The sequence below is a fragment of the Pan paniscus genome, chromosome 2 (assembly GCF_029289425.2).
Source record: "Pan paniscus chromosome 2, NHGRI_mPanPan1-v2.0_pri, whole genome shotgun sequence".
In the NCBI taxonomy this organism is placed as follows: Eukaryota; Metazoa; Chordata; class Mammalia; order Primates; family Hominidae; genus Pan; species Pan paniscus.
In genome coordinates, this window is record NC_085926.1 from 127457724 (window position 1) to 127472183 (window position 14460).

Consider the following 14460-nt stretch of genomic DNA (forward strand, 5'->3'; position numbering starts at 1 on the left):
TGACAGAGTGAGACCCTGTCTCAAAACAACTAAACCTGGTGGGGGTACCTGGTGTGTAGGATGGTCAGGGGTGGTCTCTCCAAGGACATGAGTGTGAGCGGAGACCTGAAGGAGACTCAGGAAGAGATTAATACTGTCAGCAACAAATATATTGATCACTTACAAGCACTCCCAATAATCCTATTAGGTAGGCACTATTATCATTCCCATTTTACAGAGTGGAGAACCGAAGCACACTCTGGGGAGGGCGGGGGAGCTGGCTGCACCCAGGCTGTGTAGCCTCAGTCCAGATGTAAGGGTGGGTGGAAAAGAGCCTTGCCCAATGAGGGAGAACAGTGAAACCAAGGCCGTAGGGTCTAAAGATTCACGAACCAGGCTCTCATGGAGAAAGCAGGTGAGGTTTACTGTATAGATGGGTGTGCCCCTACCCCACACCGAGGCTTCCTCGTCCGAGCAAACTGAGGCCCAGAGAGGGGAAGGAAGCAGGACTACCATGGTGACTCAAAGACCAGCTAGAATCCAGCCTCCTCTCCTCGAGGCTTCCACTGCCCCACGCCAGGCCTGTGTGACTCAGTCTAGGGCCTTTCCATTACCCCAGCTAAACCTTTCTTTAGTCATTTATACCATGGTGTGAATGGCTGGCTGGTCTTTCCTGAGAGCTATCTTTGATGAGGGGAGGGAGGCATAGCCAGGTTTGGGAAGCTGATACCCCAGGAAGCCCAGTTGACTGTGTGGGTTATAGCCCAGGCTGTCACTGATTTGTAACGGGACCTGAGCAACTCTGCAGAGCTAGGCCTCAGTCTTTTCATCTGCAAAATGGATATAGCAGAGATGGTCAGAGTAGGTGACTTCGAATGACCCTTCCAGCTCACTATGAGTCTGTTTTCCTGAACAAAGAGCATTTTTTGTTTAAAAAAAAATTTCTTGGGCCGGACACGGTGGTTCACTCCTATAATCCTGGCACTTTGGGAGGCCGAGGAGGGTGGATCGCTTGAGCCAGGAGTTCAGGACCAGCCTGGGCAACATAGCGAGACTCCACCCCTACAAAAAATACAAAAACTAGTGGTGTGCACTTGTGGTCCCAGCTACTCAGGAGGCTGAGGTGAGAGGATCGCTTGAGCCCAGGAGGCAGAGGCTACAGTGAGCTATGATTGTGACACTGCACTCCAGCCTGGGCGACAGAGACCTTGTCTCAAAAATTTTTTTTCTTCGTCAAGCTTTACAGAATAAAGAGCACTGTCACCTCAGTGATGGCTGTTAGTTCCCCATCACCAGGGCTCCATGAGGTTGCAATTGTGAAACTCAAAAAGGAGGAACCTGAGACAGAGAGGGGAAGTACTGAGATCATCTAGGTCCATTCCCCCACTCAGTCGTTCATTCAACAAATATTCAGGAGCACCTTCTAGGTGCCAGGCCCTGGAGACACATCAGTGAACAAAACAGACATCATCCCACCTCTTTCCACTACAGGCCAAGCACCGTGCTGGTCTCTGGGAACCCTGTTGTGAGCAAGACAGACCCAGGCTTACCCTTGTGGACTCATGTTACAGGCAGGGAGACGGGCACAAAACACAAATAAAAAGCTTCCATGCTGTCAGAAGCACTATGCAAAAAGCAAGGTGCTGAGGTACTGCTAAGCTGTGTGGGATGGGGGCTCAGCCCGGCCAGGGAGGGGCTGGTTGTGGGTCAGTCTTGACCCAAGGCATCCAGGACACCCTCCTTCTGGCCATGAGGGTCCACGTCAGAATCAAACCCTCACCTTAACCTCATTAGCGTTGGGCCTAATCACCAGGCCAAGCGCCTTAAACTACGAGAGGCCCCATCCCACCCGCCCTGCCTTAGCCCTGCCATGTGTGCCAAACGCTGTTAGACCCAACACCACCCAGGCCAGGCAGGGGGCTGGAGCCCAGGTGGGCTGCAGGGAAGGGGGCACTCTTCTGAGCAGACAGATCTGGGAATCCTGGGTGGGAAGAGAGACTGGGTGAGAGAGAGATTAAGGGATATTTCCCAGGCATCAGGGCTTTGCACTCTCAGGGGTCCTTCCGCCTGGATGTCCTTCCCCTAAAGCTTCCTCCTGTTGTTCCGTTCTCGGCTCAAGCTCCAGCTTCTCAGAGAAGCCTCCTGTGTTGGGAGTGGCTGCGACTGAACTGTCCCTACTGTTATTCGCTCTTCTATTTGTTTGTGGTCCCTGTGCCCCCTCACCCCACAAAAACACTGGCTTCTTGTGAGCAGGAGCTTGCTCTTTCGTGTACCCTGTGTGTCCCCAAGGACCAAGCACCTTGTCTGGGCCACAGTAGGTGCTCAATACACATGTTGGCTGGACAGTGGTCACTGAGCGGCCGCACGTCGGGCACTCTCAGCACTTGCACAGGCCGCCCCAGACACCCCACTTCATTCCTGGGAGGTGTCATCATGTTGCTTGGACGACGGGGAGAGGGGGACCTGCCAGTGTTGGCCTCCATTTGCCCCCAGTCATCTGCCCCCAAGGCTCTGACTACTTTCTTTCTCACGGTACATCCTGCTATTCTGGAATCGGCCCTCGTGGGGCCACCTGGTACATGGCATTCGAGGCCCTCGTGGCTGACTAGGCCTCCCCCAACAGTGCCCTGTCTGCTGCCTCCAGGGCCAGCCTCCCCTTCAGACTGGAGTCCCCTGAAGGGCTCTGCCCCTCCCCTGCTCTGGTAGCCCCCTCCATCCTCCCTCCCTCCACTCCATCTTTGGGGGCATTTGAGTCACCTTTCTACACCAGTGATCTGCCCAAGCCACTGCTCACTTTCCTCTGGATAAAGCCAGGTTCCCCGGCCTAGCGTTCAAGACCCATTACAACTGCCCCCAGCCCAGATCTTCCCCACCTAGCCACCTGGCAAACTGCTCCTTCTCCTTCTCTCAAAGGCCCAAACATGGCCTCCCAGACTGCAACCCCCAGGCAGTCAGGCCCTGTCTCCACAACCTCACAGACACCCTGGGCGGAATCTGCTTCTTCCCACATTTGAGTCCTCCTCAGCCCCTGAGCTCCTCTGGGCAGGGCTGTTTCTTTCCATCTTTGTATTCCCAGGGGCCCGCAAATAAATGTTTAATGAACGAACAAGAGAGTGAATTCCAATTCCATGCAACAATGATTGGGCTCCTGGGCCCTAGGCTATGTGTCTGGCACCGGAAACGGAAGCTGCAGGATGCAGCCCCTGCCCTCATGGAGCTCCTCCTGTCAGAGGAGTGTGGGGACTGGATGACTCCAGAGGTAACTTGTGGGGGAACGAACAGGTAAGGGGCTGTGTGACGAGATGAGAGACTGGGAGAATAAACCAGAAAGTCTCTAGCTGTCCAGAGGACATAGCACAGAGGCCCATGGTCCCTATTTCAAACCAAGGCCACCAGACTGAGCTGGGACCTTGGGACAGAGAAGTCATGCAGAAGTTAGGGGACCTTCTCCTCCCTTTTCCTGGATCCTGAGTACCTCTCCTCCCTGACCTCAGGCTTCCTCCTAGTGTCACCTTGGCCCCTCTTGGAAGCCAATTAGGCCCTCAGTTTCTGCAGCGGGGATTAATATGATTATGAACACCCCCAATCTCCCAGATGCTGATTCAGCCAGGAGCTTAGGAGGGGGAGGTCACTTTATAAGGGTCTGGGGGGGTCAGAACCCAGAGTCATCCAGCTGGAGCCCTGAGTGGCTGAGCTCAGGCTTTCGCAGCATTCTTGGGTGGGAGCAGCCGCGGGTCAGCCACAAGGGCCACAGCCATGAATGGCACAGAAGGCCCTAACTTCTACGTGCCCTTCTCCAATGCGACGGGTGTGGTACGCAGCCCCTTCGAGTACCCACAGTACTACCTGGCTGAGCCATGGCAGTTCTCCATGCTGGCCGCCTACATGTTTCTGCTGATCGTGCTGGGCTTCCCCATCAACTTCCTCACGCTCTACGTCACCGTCCAGCACAAGAAGCTGCGCACGCCTCTCAACTACATCCTGCTCAACCTAGCCGTGGCTGACCTCTTCATGGTCCTAGGTGGCTTCACCAGCACCCTCTACACCTCTCTGCATGGATACTTCGTCTTCGGGCCCACAGGATGCAATTTGGAGGGCTTCTTTGCCACCCTGGGCGGTATGAGCCGGGTGTGGGTGGGGTGTGCAGGAGCCCGGGAGCATGGAGGGGTCTGGGAGAGTCCCGGGCTTGGCGGTGGTGGCTGAGAGGCCTTCTCCCTTCTCCTGTCCTGTCAATGTTATCCAAAGCCCTCATATATTCAGTCAACAAACACCATTCATGGTGATAGCCGGGCTGCTGTTTGTGCAGGGCTGGCACTGAACACTGCCTTGATCTTATTTGGAGAAATATGCGCTTGTCTAATTTCACAGCAAGAAAACTGAGCTGAGGCTCAAAGAAGTCAAGCGCCCTGCTGGGGCGTCACACAGGGACGGGTGCAGAGTTGAGTTGGAAGCCCGCATCTATCTCGGGCCATGTTTGCAACACCAAGCCTCTGTTTCCCTTGGAGCAGCTGTGCTGAGTCAGACCCAGGCTGGGCACTGAGGAGAGAGCTGGGCAAGCCAGACCCCTCCTCTCTGGGGGCCCAAGCTCAGGGTGGGAAGTGGATTTTCCATTCTCCAGTCATTGGGTCTTCCCTGTGCTGGGCAATGGGCTCGGTCCCCTCTGGCATCCTCTGCCTCCCCTCTCAGCCCCTGTCCTTAGGTGGCCCTCCAGCCTCCCTGCCACGTTCCAAGTCTCCTGGTGTTGAGAACCGCAAGCAGCCGCTCTGAAGCAGTTCCTTTTTGCTTTAGAATAATGTCTTGCATTTAACAGGAAAACAGATGGGGTGCTGCAGGGATAACAGATCCCACTTAACAGAGAGGAAAACTGAGGCAGGGAGAGGGGAAGAGACTCATTTAGGGATGTGGCCAGGCAGCAAGAAGAGCCTAGGTCTCCTGGCTGTGATCCAGGAATATCTCTGCTGAGATGCAGGAGGAGACGCTAGAAGCAGCCATTGCAAAGCTGGGTGACGGGGAGAGCTTACCGCCAGCCACAAGTGTCTCTCTGCCAGCCTTGCCCTGTCTCCCCCATGTCCAGGCTGCTGCCTCGGTCCCATTCTCAGGGAATCTCTGGCCATTGTTGGGTGTTTGTTGCATTCAATAATCACAGATCACTCAGTTCTGGCCAGAAGGTGGGTGTGCCACTTACGGGTGGTTGTTCTCTGCAGGGTCAGTCCCAGTTTACAAATATTGTCCCTTTCACTGTTAGGAATGTCCCAGTTTGGTTGATTAACTATATGGCCACTCTCCCTATGGAATTTCATGGGGTGGTGAGCAGGACAGATGTCTGAATTCCATCATTTCCTTCTTCTTCCTCTGGGCAAAACATTGCACATTGCTTCATGGCTCCTAGGAGAGGCCCCCACATGTCCGGGTTATTTCATTTCCCGAGAAGGGAGAGGGAGGAAGGACTGCCAATTCTGGGTTTCCACCACCTCTGCATTCCTTCCCAACAGGAACTCTGCCCCACGTTAGGATGCATTCTTCTGCTAAACACACACACACACACACACACACACACAACACACACACACACACACACACACACAAAACTCCCTACCGGGTTCCCAGTTCAATCCTGACCCCCTGATCTGATTCGTGTCCCTTATGGGCCCAGAGCGCTAAGCAAATAACTTCCCCCATTCCCTGGAATTTCTTTGCCCAGCTCTCCTCAGCGTGTGGTCCCTCTGCCCCTTCCCCCTCCTCCCAGCACCAAGCTCTCTCCTTCCCCAAGGCCTCCTCAAATCCCTCTCCCACTCCTGGTTGCCTTCCTAGCTACCCTCTCCCTGTCTAGGGGGGAGTGCACCCTCGTTAGACAGGCAGTGGGGTCTGTGCTGACCGCCTGCTGACTGCCTTGCAGGTGAAATTGCCCTGTGGTCCTTGGTGGTCCTGGCCATCGAGCGGTACGTGGTGGTGTGTAAGCCCATGAGCAACTTCCGCTTCGGGGAGAACCATGCCATCATGGGCGTTGCCTTCACCTGGGTCATGGCGCTGGCCTGCGCCGCACCCCCCCTCGCCGGCTGGTCCAGGTAATGGCACTGAGCAGAAGGGAAGAAGCTCCGGGGGCTCTTTGTAGGGTCCTCCAGTCAGGACTCAAGCCCAGTAGTGTCTGGTTCCAGGCACTGACCTTGTATGTCTCCTGGCCCAAATGCCCACTCAGGGTAGGGGTGTAGGGCAGAAGAAGAAACAGACTCTAATGTTGCTACAAGGGCTGGTCCCATCTCCTGAGCCCCATGTCAAACAGAATCCAAGACATCCCAACCCTTCACCTTGGCTGTGCCCCTAATCCTCAACTAAGCTAGGCGCAAATTCCAATCCTCTTTGGTCTAGTACCCCGGGGGGCAGCCCCCTCTAACCTTGGGCCTCAGCAGCAGGGGAGGCCACACCTTCCTAGTGCAGGTGGCCATATTGTGGCCCCTTGGAACTGGGTCCCACTCAGCCTCTAGGCGATTGTCTCCTAATGGGGCTGAGATGAGACACAGTGGGGACAGTGGTTTGGACAATAGGACTGGTGACTCTGGTCCCCAGAGGCCTCATGTCCCTCTGTCTCCAGAAAATTCCCACTCTCACTTCCCTTTCCTCCTCAGTCTTGCTAGGGTCCATTTCTTACCCCTTGCTGAATTTGAGCCCACCCCCTGGACTTTCTCCCCCATCTTCTCCAATCTGGCCTAGTTCCATCCTCTGGAAGCAGAGCCGCTGGACGCTCTGGGTTTCCTGAGGCCCGTCCACTGTCACCAATATCAGGAACCATTGCCACGTCCTAATGACGTGCCCTGGAAGCCTCTAGTTTCCAGAAGCTGCACAAAGATCCCTTAGATACTCTGTGTGTCCATCTTTGGCCTGGAAAATACTCTCACCCTGGGGCTAGGAAGACCTCGGTTTGTACAAACTTCCTCAAATACAGAGCCTGAGGGCTCTCCCCACCTCCTCACCAACCCTCTGCCTGGCATAGCCCTAGCCTCAGCGGGCAGTGGATGCTGGGGCTGGGCATGCAGGGAGAGGCTGGGTGGTGTCATCTGGTAACGCAGCCACCAAACAATGAAGCGACACTGATTCCACAAGGTGCATCTGCATCCCCATCTGATCCATTCCATCCTGTCACCCAGCCATGCAGACGTTTATGATCCCCTTTTCCAGGGAGGGAATGTGAAGCCCCGGAAAGGGCCAGCGCTCGGCAGGCACCTTGGCTGTTCCCAAGTCCCTCACAGGCAGGGTCTCCCTACCTGCCTGTCCTCAGGTACATCCCCGAGGGCCTGCAGTGCTCGTGTGGAATTGACTACTACACGCTCAAGCCGGAGGTCAACAACGAGTCTTTTGTCATCTACATGTTCGTGGTCCACTTCACCATCCCCATGATTATCATCTTTTTCTGCTATGGGCAGCTCGTCTTCACTGTCAAGGAGGTACGGGCCGGGGGGTGGGCGGCCTCACGGCTCTGAGGGTCCAGCCCCCAGCATGCATCTGCGGCTCCTGCTCCCTGGAGGAGCCATGGTCTGGACCCGGGTCCCATGTCCTGCAGGCCGCTGCCCAGCAGCAGGAGTCGGCCACCACACAGAAGGCAGAGAAGGAGGTCACCCGCATGGTCATCATCATGGTCATCGCTTTCCTGATCTGCTGGGTGCCCTACGCCAGCGTGGCATTCTACATCTTCACCCACCAGGGCTCCAACTTCGGTCCCATCTTCATGACCATCCCAGCATTCTTTGCCAAGAGCGCCGCCATCTACAACCCTGTCATCTATATCATGATGAACAAGCAGGTGCCTACTGCGGGTGGGAGGGCCCCAGTGCCCCAGGCCACAGGCACTGCCTGCCAAGGACAAGCTACGTCCCAGGGCAGGGGAGAGGGCTCCATCAGGGCTACTGGCAGCAGTCTTGGGTCAGCAGTCCCAATGGGGAGTGTGTGAGAAATGCAGATTCCTGGCCCCACTAAGAACTGCTGAATCTCAGGGTGGGCCCAGGAACCTGCATTTCCAGCAAGCCCTCCACAGGTGGCTCAGATGCTCACTCAGGTGGGAGAAGCTCCAGTCAGATAGTTCTGGAAGCCCAATGTCAAAGTCAGAAGGTCCCAAGTCGGGAATGGGATGGGCCAGTCTCCATAAAGCTGAATAAGGAGCTAAAAAGTCTTATTCTGAGGGGTAAAGGGGTAAAGGGTTCCTCGGAGAGGTACCTCCGAGGGGTAAACAGTTGGGTAAACAGTCTCTGAAGTCAGCTCTGCCATTTTCTAGCTGTATGGCCCTGGGCAAGTCAATTTCCTTCTCTGTGCTTTGGTTTCCTCATCCATAGAAAGGTAGAAAGGGCAAAACACCAAACTCTTGGATTACAGGAGATAATTTACAGAACACCCTTGGCACACAGAGGGCACCATGAAATGTCATGGGTGACACAGCCCCCTTGTGCTCGGTCCCTGGCATCTCTAGGGGTGAGGAGCGTCTGCTTAGCAAGTTCCCTCTAGGAAGCTGGATTTGAGTGGATGGGGCGCTGGAATCGTGAGGGGCAGAAGCAGGGAAAGGGTCGGGGCGAACCTCACTAACGTGCCAGTTCCAAGCACACTGTGGGCAGCCCTGGCCCTGACTCAAGCCTCTTGCCTTCCAGTTCCGGAACTGCATGCTCACCACCATCTGCTGCGGCAAGAACCCACTGGGTGACGATGAGGCCTCTGCTACCGTGTCCAAGACGGAGACCAGCCAGGTGGCCCCGGCCTAAGACCTGCCTAGGACTCTGTGGCCGACTATAGGCGTCTCCCATCCCCTACACCTTCCCCCAGCCACAGCCATCCCACCAGGAGCAGCGCCTGTGCAGAATGAATGAAGTCACATAGGCTCCTTAATTTTTTTTTTTAAGAAATAATTAATGAGGCTCCTCACTCACCCGGGACAGCCTGAGAAGGGACATCCACCAAGACCTACTGATCTGGAGTCCCAGGTTCCCCAAGGCCAGCGGGATGTGTGCCCCTCCTCCTCCCAACTCATCTTTCAGGAACACGAGGATTCTTGCTTTCTGGAAAAGTGTCCCAGCTTAGGGATAAGTGTCTAGCACAGAATGGGGCACACAGTAGGTGCTTAATAAATGCTGGATGGATGCAGGAAGGAATGGAGGAATAAATGGGAAGGGAGAACATATCTATCCTCTCAGACCCTCTTAGCAGCAGCAACTCATACTTGGCTAATGATATGGAGCAGTTGTTTTTCCCTCCCTGGGCCTCACTTTCTTCTCCTATAAAATGGAAATCCCAGATCCCTGGTCCTGCTGACACGCAGCTACTGAGAAGACCAAAAGAGGTGTGTGTGTGTCTATGTGTGTGTTTCAGCACTTTGTAAATAGCAAGAAGCTGTACAGATTCTAGTTAATGTTGTGAATAACATCAATTAATGTAACTAGTTAATTACTATGATTATCACCTCCTGGTAGTGAACATTTTGAGATTGGGCATTCAGACGATGGGGTTTCACCCAACCTTGGGGCAGGTTTTTAAAAATTAGCTAGGCATCAAGGCCAGACCAGGGCTGGGGGTTGGGCTGTAGGCAGGGACAGTCACAGGAATGCAGAATGCAGTCATCAGACCTGAAAAAACAACACTGGGGGAGGGGGACGGTGAAGGCCAAGTTCCCAGTGAGGGTGAGATTGGGCCTGGGGTCTCACCCCTAGTGTGGGGCCCCAGGTCCCGTGCCTCCCCTTCCCAATGTGGCCTATGGAGAGACAGGCCTTTCTCTCAGCCTCTGGAAGCCACCTGCTCTTTTGCTCTAGCACCTGGGTCCCAGCATCTAGAGCATGGAGCCTCTAGAAGCCATGCTCACCCGCCCACATTTAATTAACAGCTGAGTCCCTGATGTCATCCTTATCTCGAAGAGCTTAGAAACAAAGAGTGGGAAATTCCACTGGGCCTACCTTCCTTGGGGATGTTCATGGGCCCCAGTTTCCAGTTTCCCTTGCCAGACAAGCCCATCTTCAGCAGTTGCTAGTCCATTCTCCACTCTGGAGAATCTGCTCCAAAAACCTGGCCACATCTCTGAGGTGTCAGAATTAAGCTGCCTCAGTAACTGCTCCCCCTTCTCCATATAAGCAAAGCCAGAAGCTCTAGCTTTACCCAGCTCTGCCTGGAGACTAAGGCAAATTGGGCCATTAAAAGCTCAGCTCCTATGTTGGTATTAACGGTGGTGGGTTTTGTTGCTTTCACACTCTATCCACAGGATAGATTGAAACTGCCAGCTTCCACCTGATCCCTGACCCTGGGATGGCTGGATTGAGCAATGAGCAGAGCCAAGCAGCACAGAGTCCCCTGGGGCTAGAGGTGGAGGAGGCAGTCCTGGGAATGGGAAAAACCCCAACTTTGGGGTCATAGAGGCACAGGTAACCCATAAAACTGCAAACAAGCTTTGTCACCTCTCAGAGCTTCCTTATCTGCAAAAAAGAATCTTAAAACTGACCTTGGCTGGGCACAGTGGCTCACACCTCTAATCCCAGCACTTTGGGAGGCCAAGGTGGGCAGATCACGAGGTCAGGAGTTTGAGACCAGCCTGACCAACACGGTGAAACCCTGTCTCTACTAAAAATACAAAAATCAGCTGGGCATGGTGGCACGTGCCTGTAATCCCAGCTATTCAGTGGGCTGAGGCAGGAGAATCGCTTGAACCTGGGAGATGGAGGTTGCAGTGAGCCGAGATTGTGCCACTGCACTCCAGCCTGAGCAACAGAGGGACAGTCTGTCTCCAAACAAAACAAAACAAACAAACAAACAAACAAAAAACAACAAAAAAACCCCACTTGATCCTAAGGGGATTAGATGCGACTGTGGACTTTAAGTGGCCAGCCTACTGCCTGGCATGCAGCAGATGAGACTATGGCAATACTGGGCTTCAGCTCAGAGCTGGCCTTACTAGAGACCCTGTCCCAAAGGGGAAAAGGATGGAGCTAAAGCTCCCGAGAGTCACCCCCTCCTCCGAGGTGAGAAAGGAGGGCAGGAGCATGAGATAGCCGATCCTCGGTGCCTTGGTGGGGCTGGGGCAAATCATGCTGGGATCTCTATCATTGTCCCTCTTTACTGTGACTCACTAGATAATATCAGTCAGGATACTTTTGGTCACAAGTGATAGGAAATCCAACTCATTTGGGCTGAAGCAAAAGGGACACATTGTTGGCTCACATGAACAAAAAGCCCGGGGCTTCAGGCACAGGGTATCACCATGACTGAGATGGGGATTAATTCTGTGATTGGCCAAGTCTAGGTCACCTGATCATACATAACTCATTTATGCCTGAGGTTGCAATTTTTTGGATTTTTGCAATCAGACCTTGGCAATGACCTTGAGCAGTAGGATATAAATAACTCCCACATGCTTAGCGTTCCAATAATGGAACACTAGGCATACGCAGGTCTAACTGCATCACCATGGCTGGAATGGGGATTCATCCTCTGATTGGTCAGACCTAGGTCACATGCTCACCCTGCAGCCCAAGCAGACTGAATGGGGAGAGGTAGGTTTCACAAAGGAAAGCCCAGGTGCTGTTACCTGAAGTAGGAGGGCAGGAGGCAGGGTGAGCAGAGCCAACATCAACCCAGAGGGAATGGAATCTAAGTTGGTGTTTTCTGGGCACGTGGCTGGACCAGGCCTCCCTCCCTCATCATCTCAGGGACATGAGGGAGAAGATTCCTATGGGTGGTCCCAAAGGTCTCACCCTTTGTTTTGGATGCTGTGTTGGGCCAGGGTGGCAGTGGGTGGGACAGTGGCATCTTAGCTTCCCTGACTTGCAGGCAGCCCATTACAGCTCCCCGCCCCAACCCCAACCCAGCCCACTTTTTCTGAGAAATGGTACATTTGCCCCAGCCTCATGTCCAGAGGAAAATTTTACTCTAACACCAGAACATTCTCTGGTTTGTCCTGATAGACAGGAAAGCCTCCACCTCCTTAATTTACAAATGACTTGACAGCTGCTTCGTGGGCACTTGCATACATAAAGAGAAGGAGCTGCTGCCTTAAGTTGCAGCAATTTTGGCCCCACCTCATCTCCAGGCAGCCAGCAGATGTACAGAGTGCCTCTTGGGTACAATGGCAGCTCCATTCAACCAAACCTGAGCAAGCTGACCCCATGCCAGAATGCACTGGGGACTTGGAGATGAATTGGAGCCTAGAGACCAAGTCTCTAGGCTATGACCTGGGCTGCCTCACGGCCACAGAGCTCTCTCACGCCAAGGGAGACATGCACCCCTGAAAGCCTGAGGTGCCCCATAAGGAGAGAGTGGGTGCCCTTCCCAACTATGTAGCTTCAGGGCAGGTTCTCTTTCTTTCTTTCTTTCTTTCTTTCTTTCTTTCTTTCTTTCTTTCTTTCTTTCTTTCTTTCTTCGCTCCTACCTTCCTTCCTTGCTTCTTTCTTTCTTCTTTTTCTTTTCTTTTTTTTTTTTTGAGATGGGGTCTCACTTTGTCACCCAGACTGGAGTAGAGTGGTGCCCTCATAGCTCACTGTAGCCTCGACTTCTCAGTTTCAAGCAATCCTTCTGTCTCAGCCTCTCAAGTAGCCAGGACCACAGGCACACCCCACCACACCCAACTTATTTTTTATTTTTTGTGGAGATGGAGTCTCCCTATGTTGCCCAGGCTGGTTTTGAACTTCCAGCCTCAAACGATCCTCCTGCCTTGGCCTCTCAAAGTGCTGCGACTACAGGCATGAGCCACAGCACTTGGTTTGGGCAAGTCCTTGAATTACTCCAAGACTCAGGCCCCTCAGCTATAAAGGAGAGAATTATCCCACTTGGTAGAATTGTCTATAGGGACTAATAAGATTAATGGTGTAAAGGGTGCTGTGCACGGTAGACATTCAATAAATGTGAATTCCCTTCCCAGAGACATGAACTAAGTTCAGAGGAGGCAGCCGCTTGTGTGGTGGGAAATTGACTTGTAAGGAGATTAACACAGAGAGGGGGGTCTTGCAAAAGTGGGGAAGCAAGTGCTAACTGCCCCCAGTATTCATTCCCTTTCCTTCTATTAACGATATCATCCTAGGTTCTAGCTGGGCACCTGGTTGCTCAACACAAGACAGCATCTTTCGGCTTCTTTTGCACCTGTGGTGGCAGGATATTAAGGTCCAGTCATTGTAGGGTACTCAGAAATGATGTGTGCAGTCTCTAGGTTGTGCATTTTGGAGAATGGAAGTGCCCTCCTTTTCCTCTCGTCTTTTCTTCCTGCTGGCTGGAAAGCAGTCATGACGACTGGAGCTTCCGCACCCATATTAGATCATGAGATAGAATCTGAGGACAGAGAATGGCAAAGTGTTCTCTGGTGTGTCTCACCATGGTTCCCCCATGCAGCCTTAACAGCCCTGGCCAACTTATGCTTAAAGAGTTTCAAGAGGGAAGAGTTTCATGGTTTCTTGTTTAAGTCACTTGTGATTTTGGAGTTATAGCCAATTTCTTTTCCTTCCTTCCTTTCCCTCCCTCCGTCTGTCCGTCCCTCCCTCCCTCCGTCCGTCTGTCCCTCCCTCCCTCCCTCCCTCCCTCCCTCCCTCCCTTCCTTCCTTCCTTCCTTCCTTCCTTCCTTCCTTCCTTCCTTTCCTTCTTTCTTTTCTGAGACAGAGTCTTGCTCTATTGCCCAGGCTGGAGTGCAGTGGCATAATCTTGTCTCACTACAACCTCTACCTCCTGGGTTCAAGCAATTCTCCTGCCTCAGCCTCCCGAGTAGCTGGGATTACAGGCACGCACCACCTTGCCTGGCTAATTTTTTGTATTTTTAGTAGAGACGGGGTTTTGCCATGTTGCCCAGGCTGATCTTGAACTCCTGAGCTCAAGTAATCCGCCTGCCTCAGCCTCCCAAAGTGCTGAGATTACAGGCATGAGCCACCACACCTGGCCTATAGCCAATTTCTTTACTAAAACAAAGGGCTTCCAGGCTGCAGCCCAGGAACTCAGGAAGATCGAAGTGCAGGTCCTCTCTGAACTTCAGCTTCTCCATGTATAAATAAAATAGTGAATATAAAATATTTACATGGATGTCGAATGTGGCAGCTGTTACTATTTCTACCCCGCCCTTTATATATTTATTGACTAAAAGTCAGGAAAGGAAAGTCACAAATGTCCTGATGTTACAGGGGCTGGAGTTACACAAAGCAGACACCCTAAAACTGCTTCCAAAAGTTCAGAACTGTGATCTTCAGAACTGTAGGGCAGTTCACATGTAGGCCGACCCCATTCAGTGTTTCATAACTAGTTCTCAGCAGAAGTTACATTTCATACAGGCCTCAGTAAAAAATCACAGAAGCTCACCAAGCGGCCCGTTGTCCCTGCAGTCTGATGCTCAGAATTACCATTTCCCTGTAAAAAGGCAATCCTCTAGAGGAATTTTTAGATCATGCAGCACATTTTAGAGCTTCTTCCCTTCAAATGCGAAACTCGATCCTGGCACAGCCGGGAGCATGGTTTCGGAAGAAGCTCGTGGGAATGTTTCTATCACTGAGT

The 14460-nt window shown here is 53.0% G+C and overlaps 1 protein-coding gene across 1 annotated transcript; it reads left to right on the plus strand.

Annotated features, from left to right (window-relative positions):
• The first annotated feature begins 3640 nt into the window (after positions 1-3640).
• RHO (rhodopsin) lies at positions 3641-13448 on the plus strand. The gene is made up of 5 exons (XM_003829435.7): positions 3641-4096; positions 5876-6044; positions 7253-7418; positions 7535-7774; positions 8610-13448. Exons 1-5 carry the CDS (start codon positions 3736-3738, stop codon positions 8718-8720), a joined length of 1047 nt encoding a protein of 348 aa, XP_003829483.1. The 5' UTR covers positions 3641-3735; the 3' UTR covers positions 8721-13448.
• Positions 13449-14460: the final 1012 nt, after the last annotated feature.

Excerpts from the sequence above, each read along its gene's own strand:
- RHO (XM_003829435.7), top strand. The coding sequence starts at position 3,736 with ATGAATGGCACAGAAGGCCCTAACTTCTACGTGCCCTTCTCCAATGCG. Across the intron at positions 4,097-5,875 it reads CTTCTTTGCCACCCTGGGCG|GTGAAATTGCCCTGTGGTCC; the intron begins GTATGAGCCGGG and ends ACTGCCTTGCAG. Across the intron at positions 7,419-7,534 it reads TCGTCTTCACTGTCAAGGAG|GCCGCTGCCCAGCAGCAGGA; the intron begins GTACGGGCCGGG and ends CATGTCCTGCAG.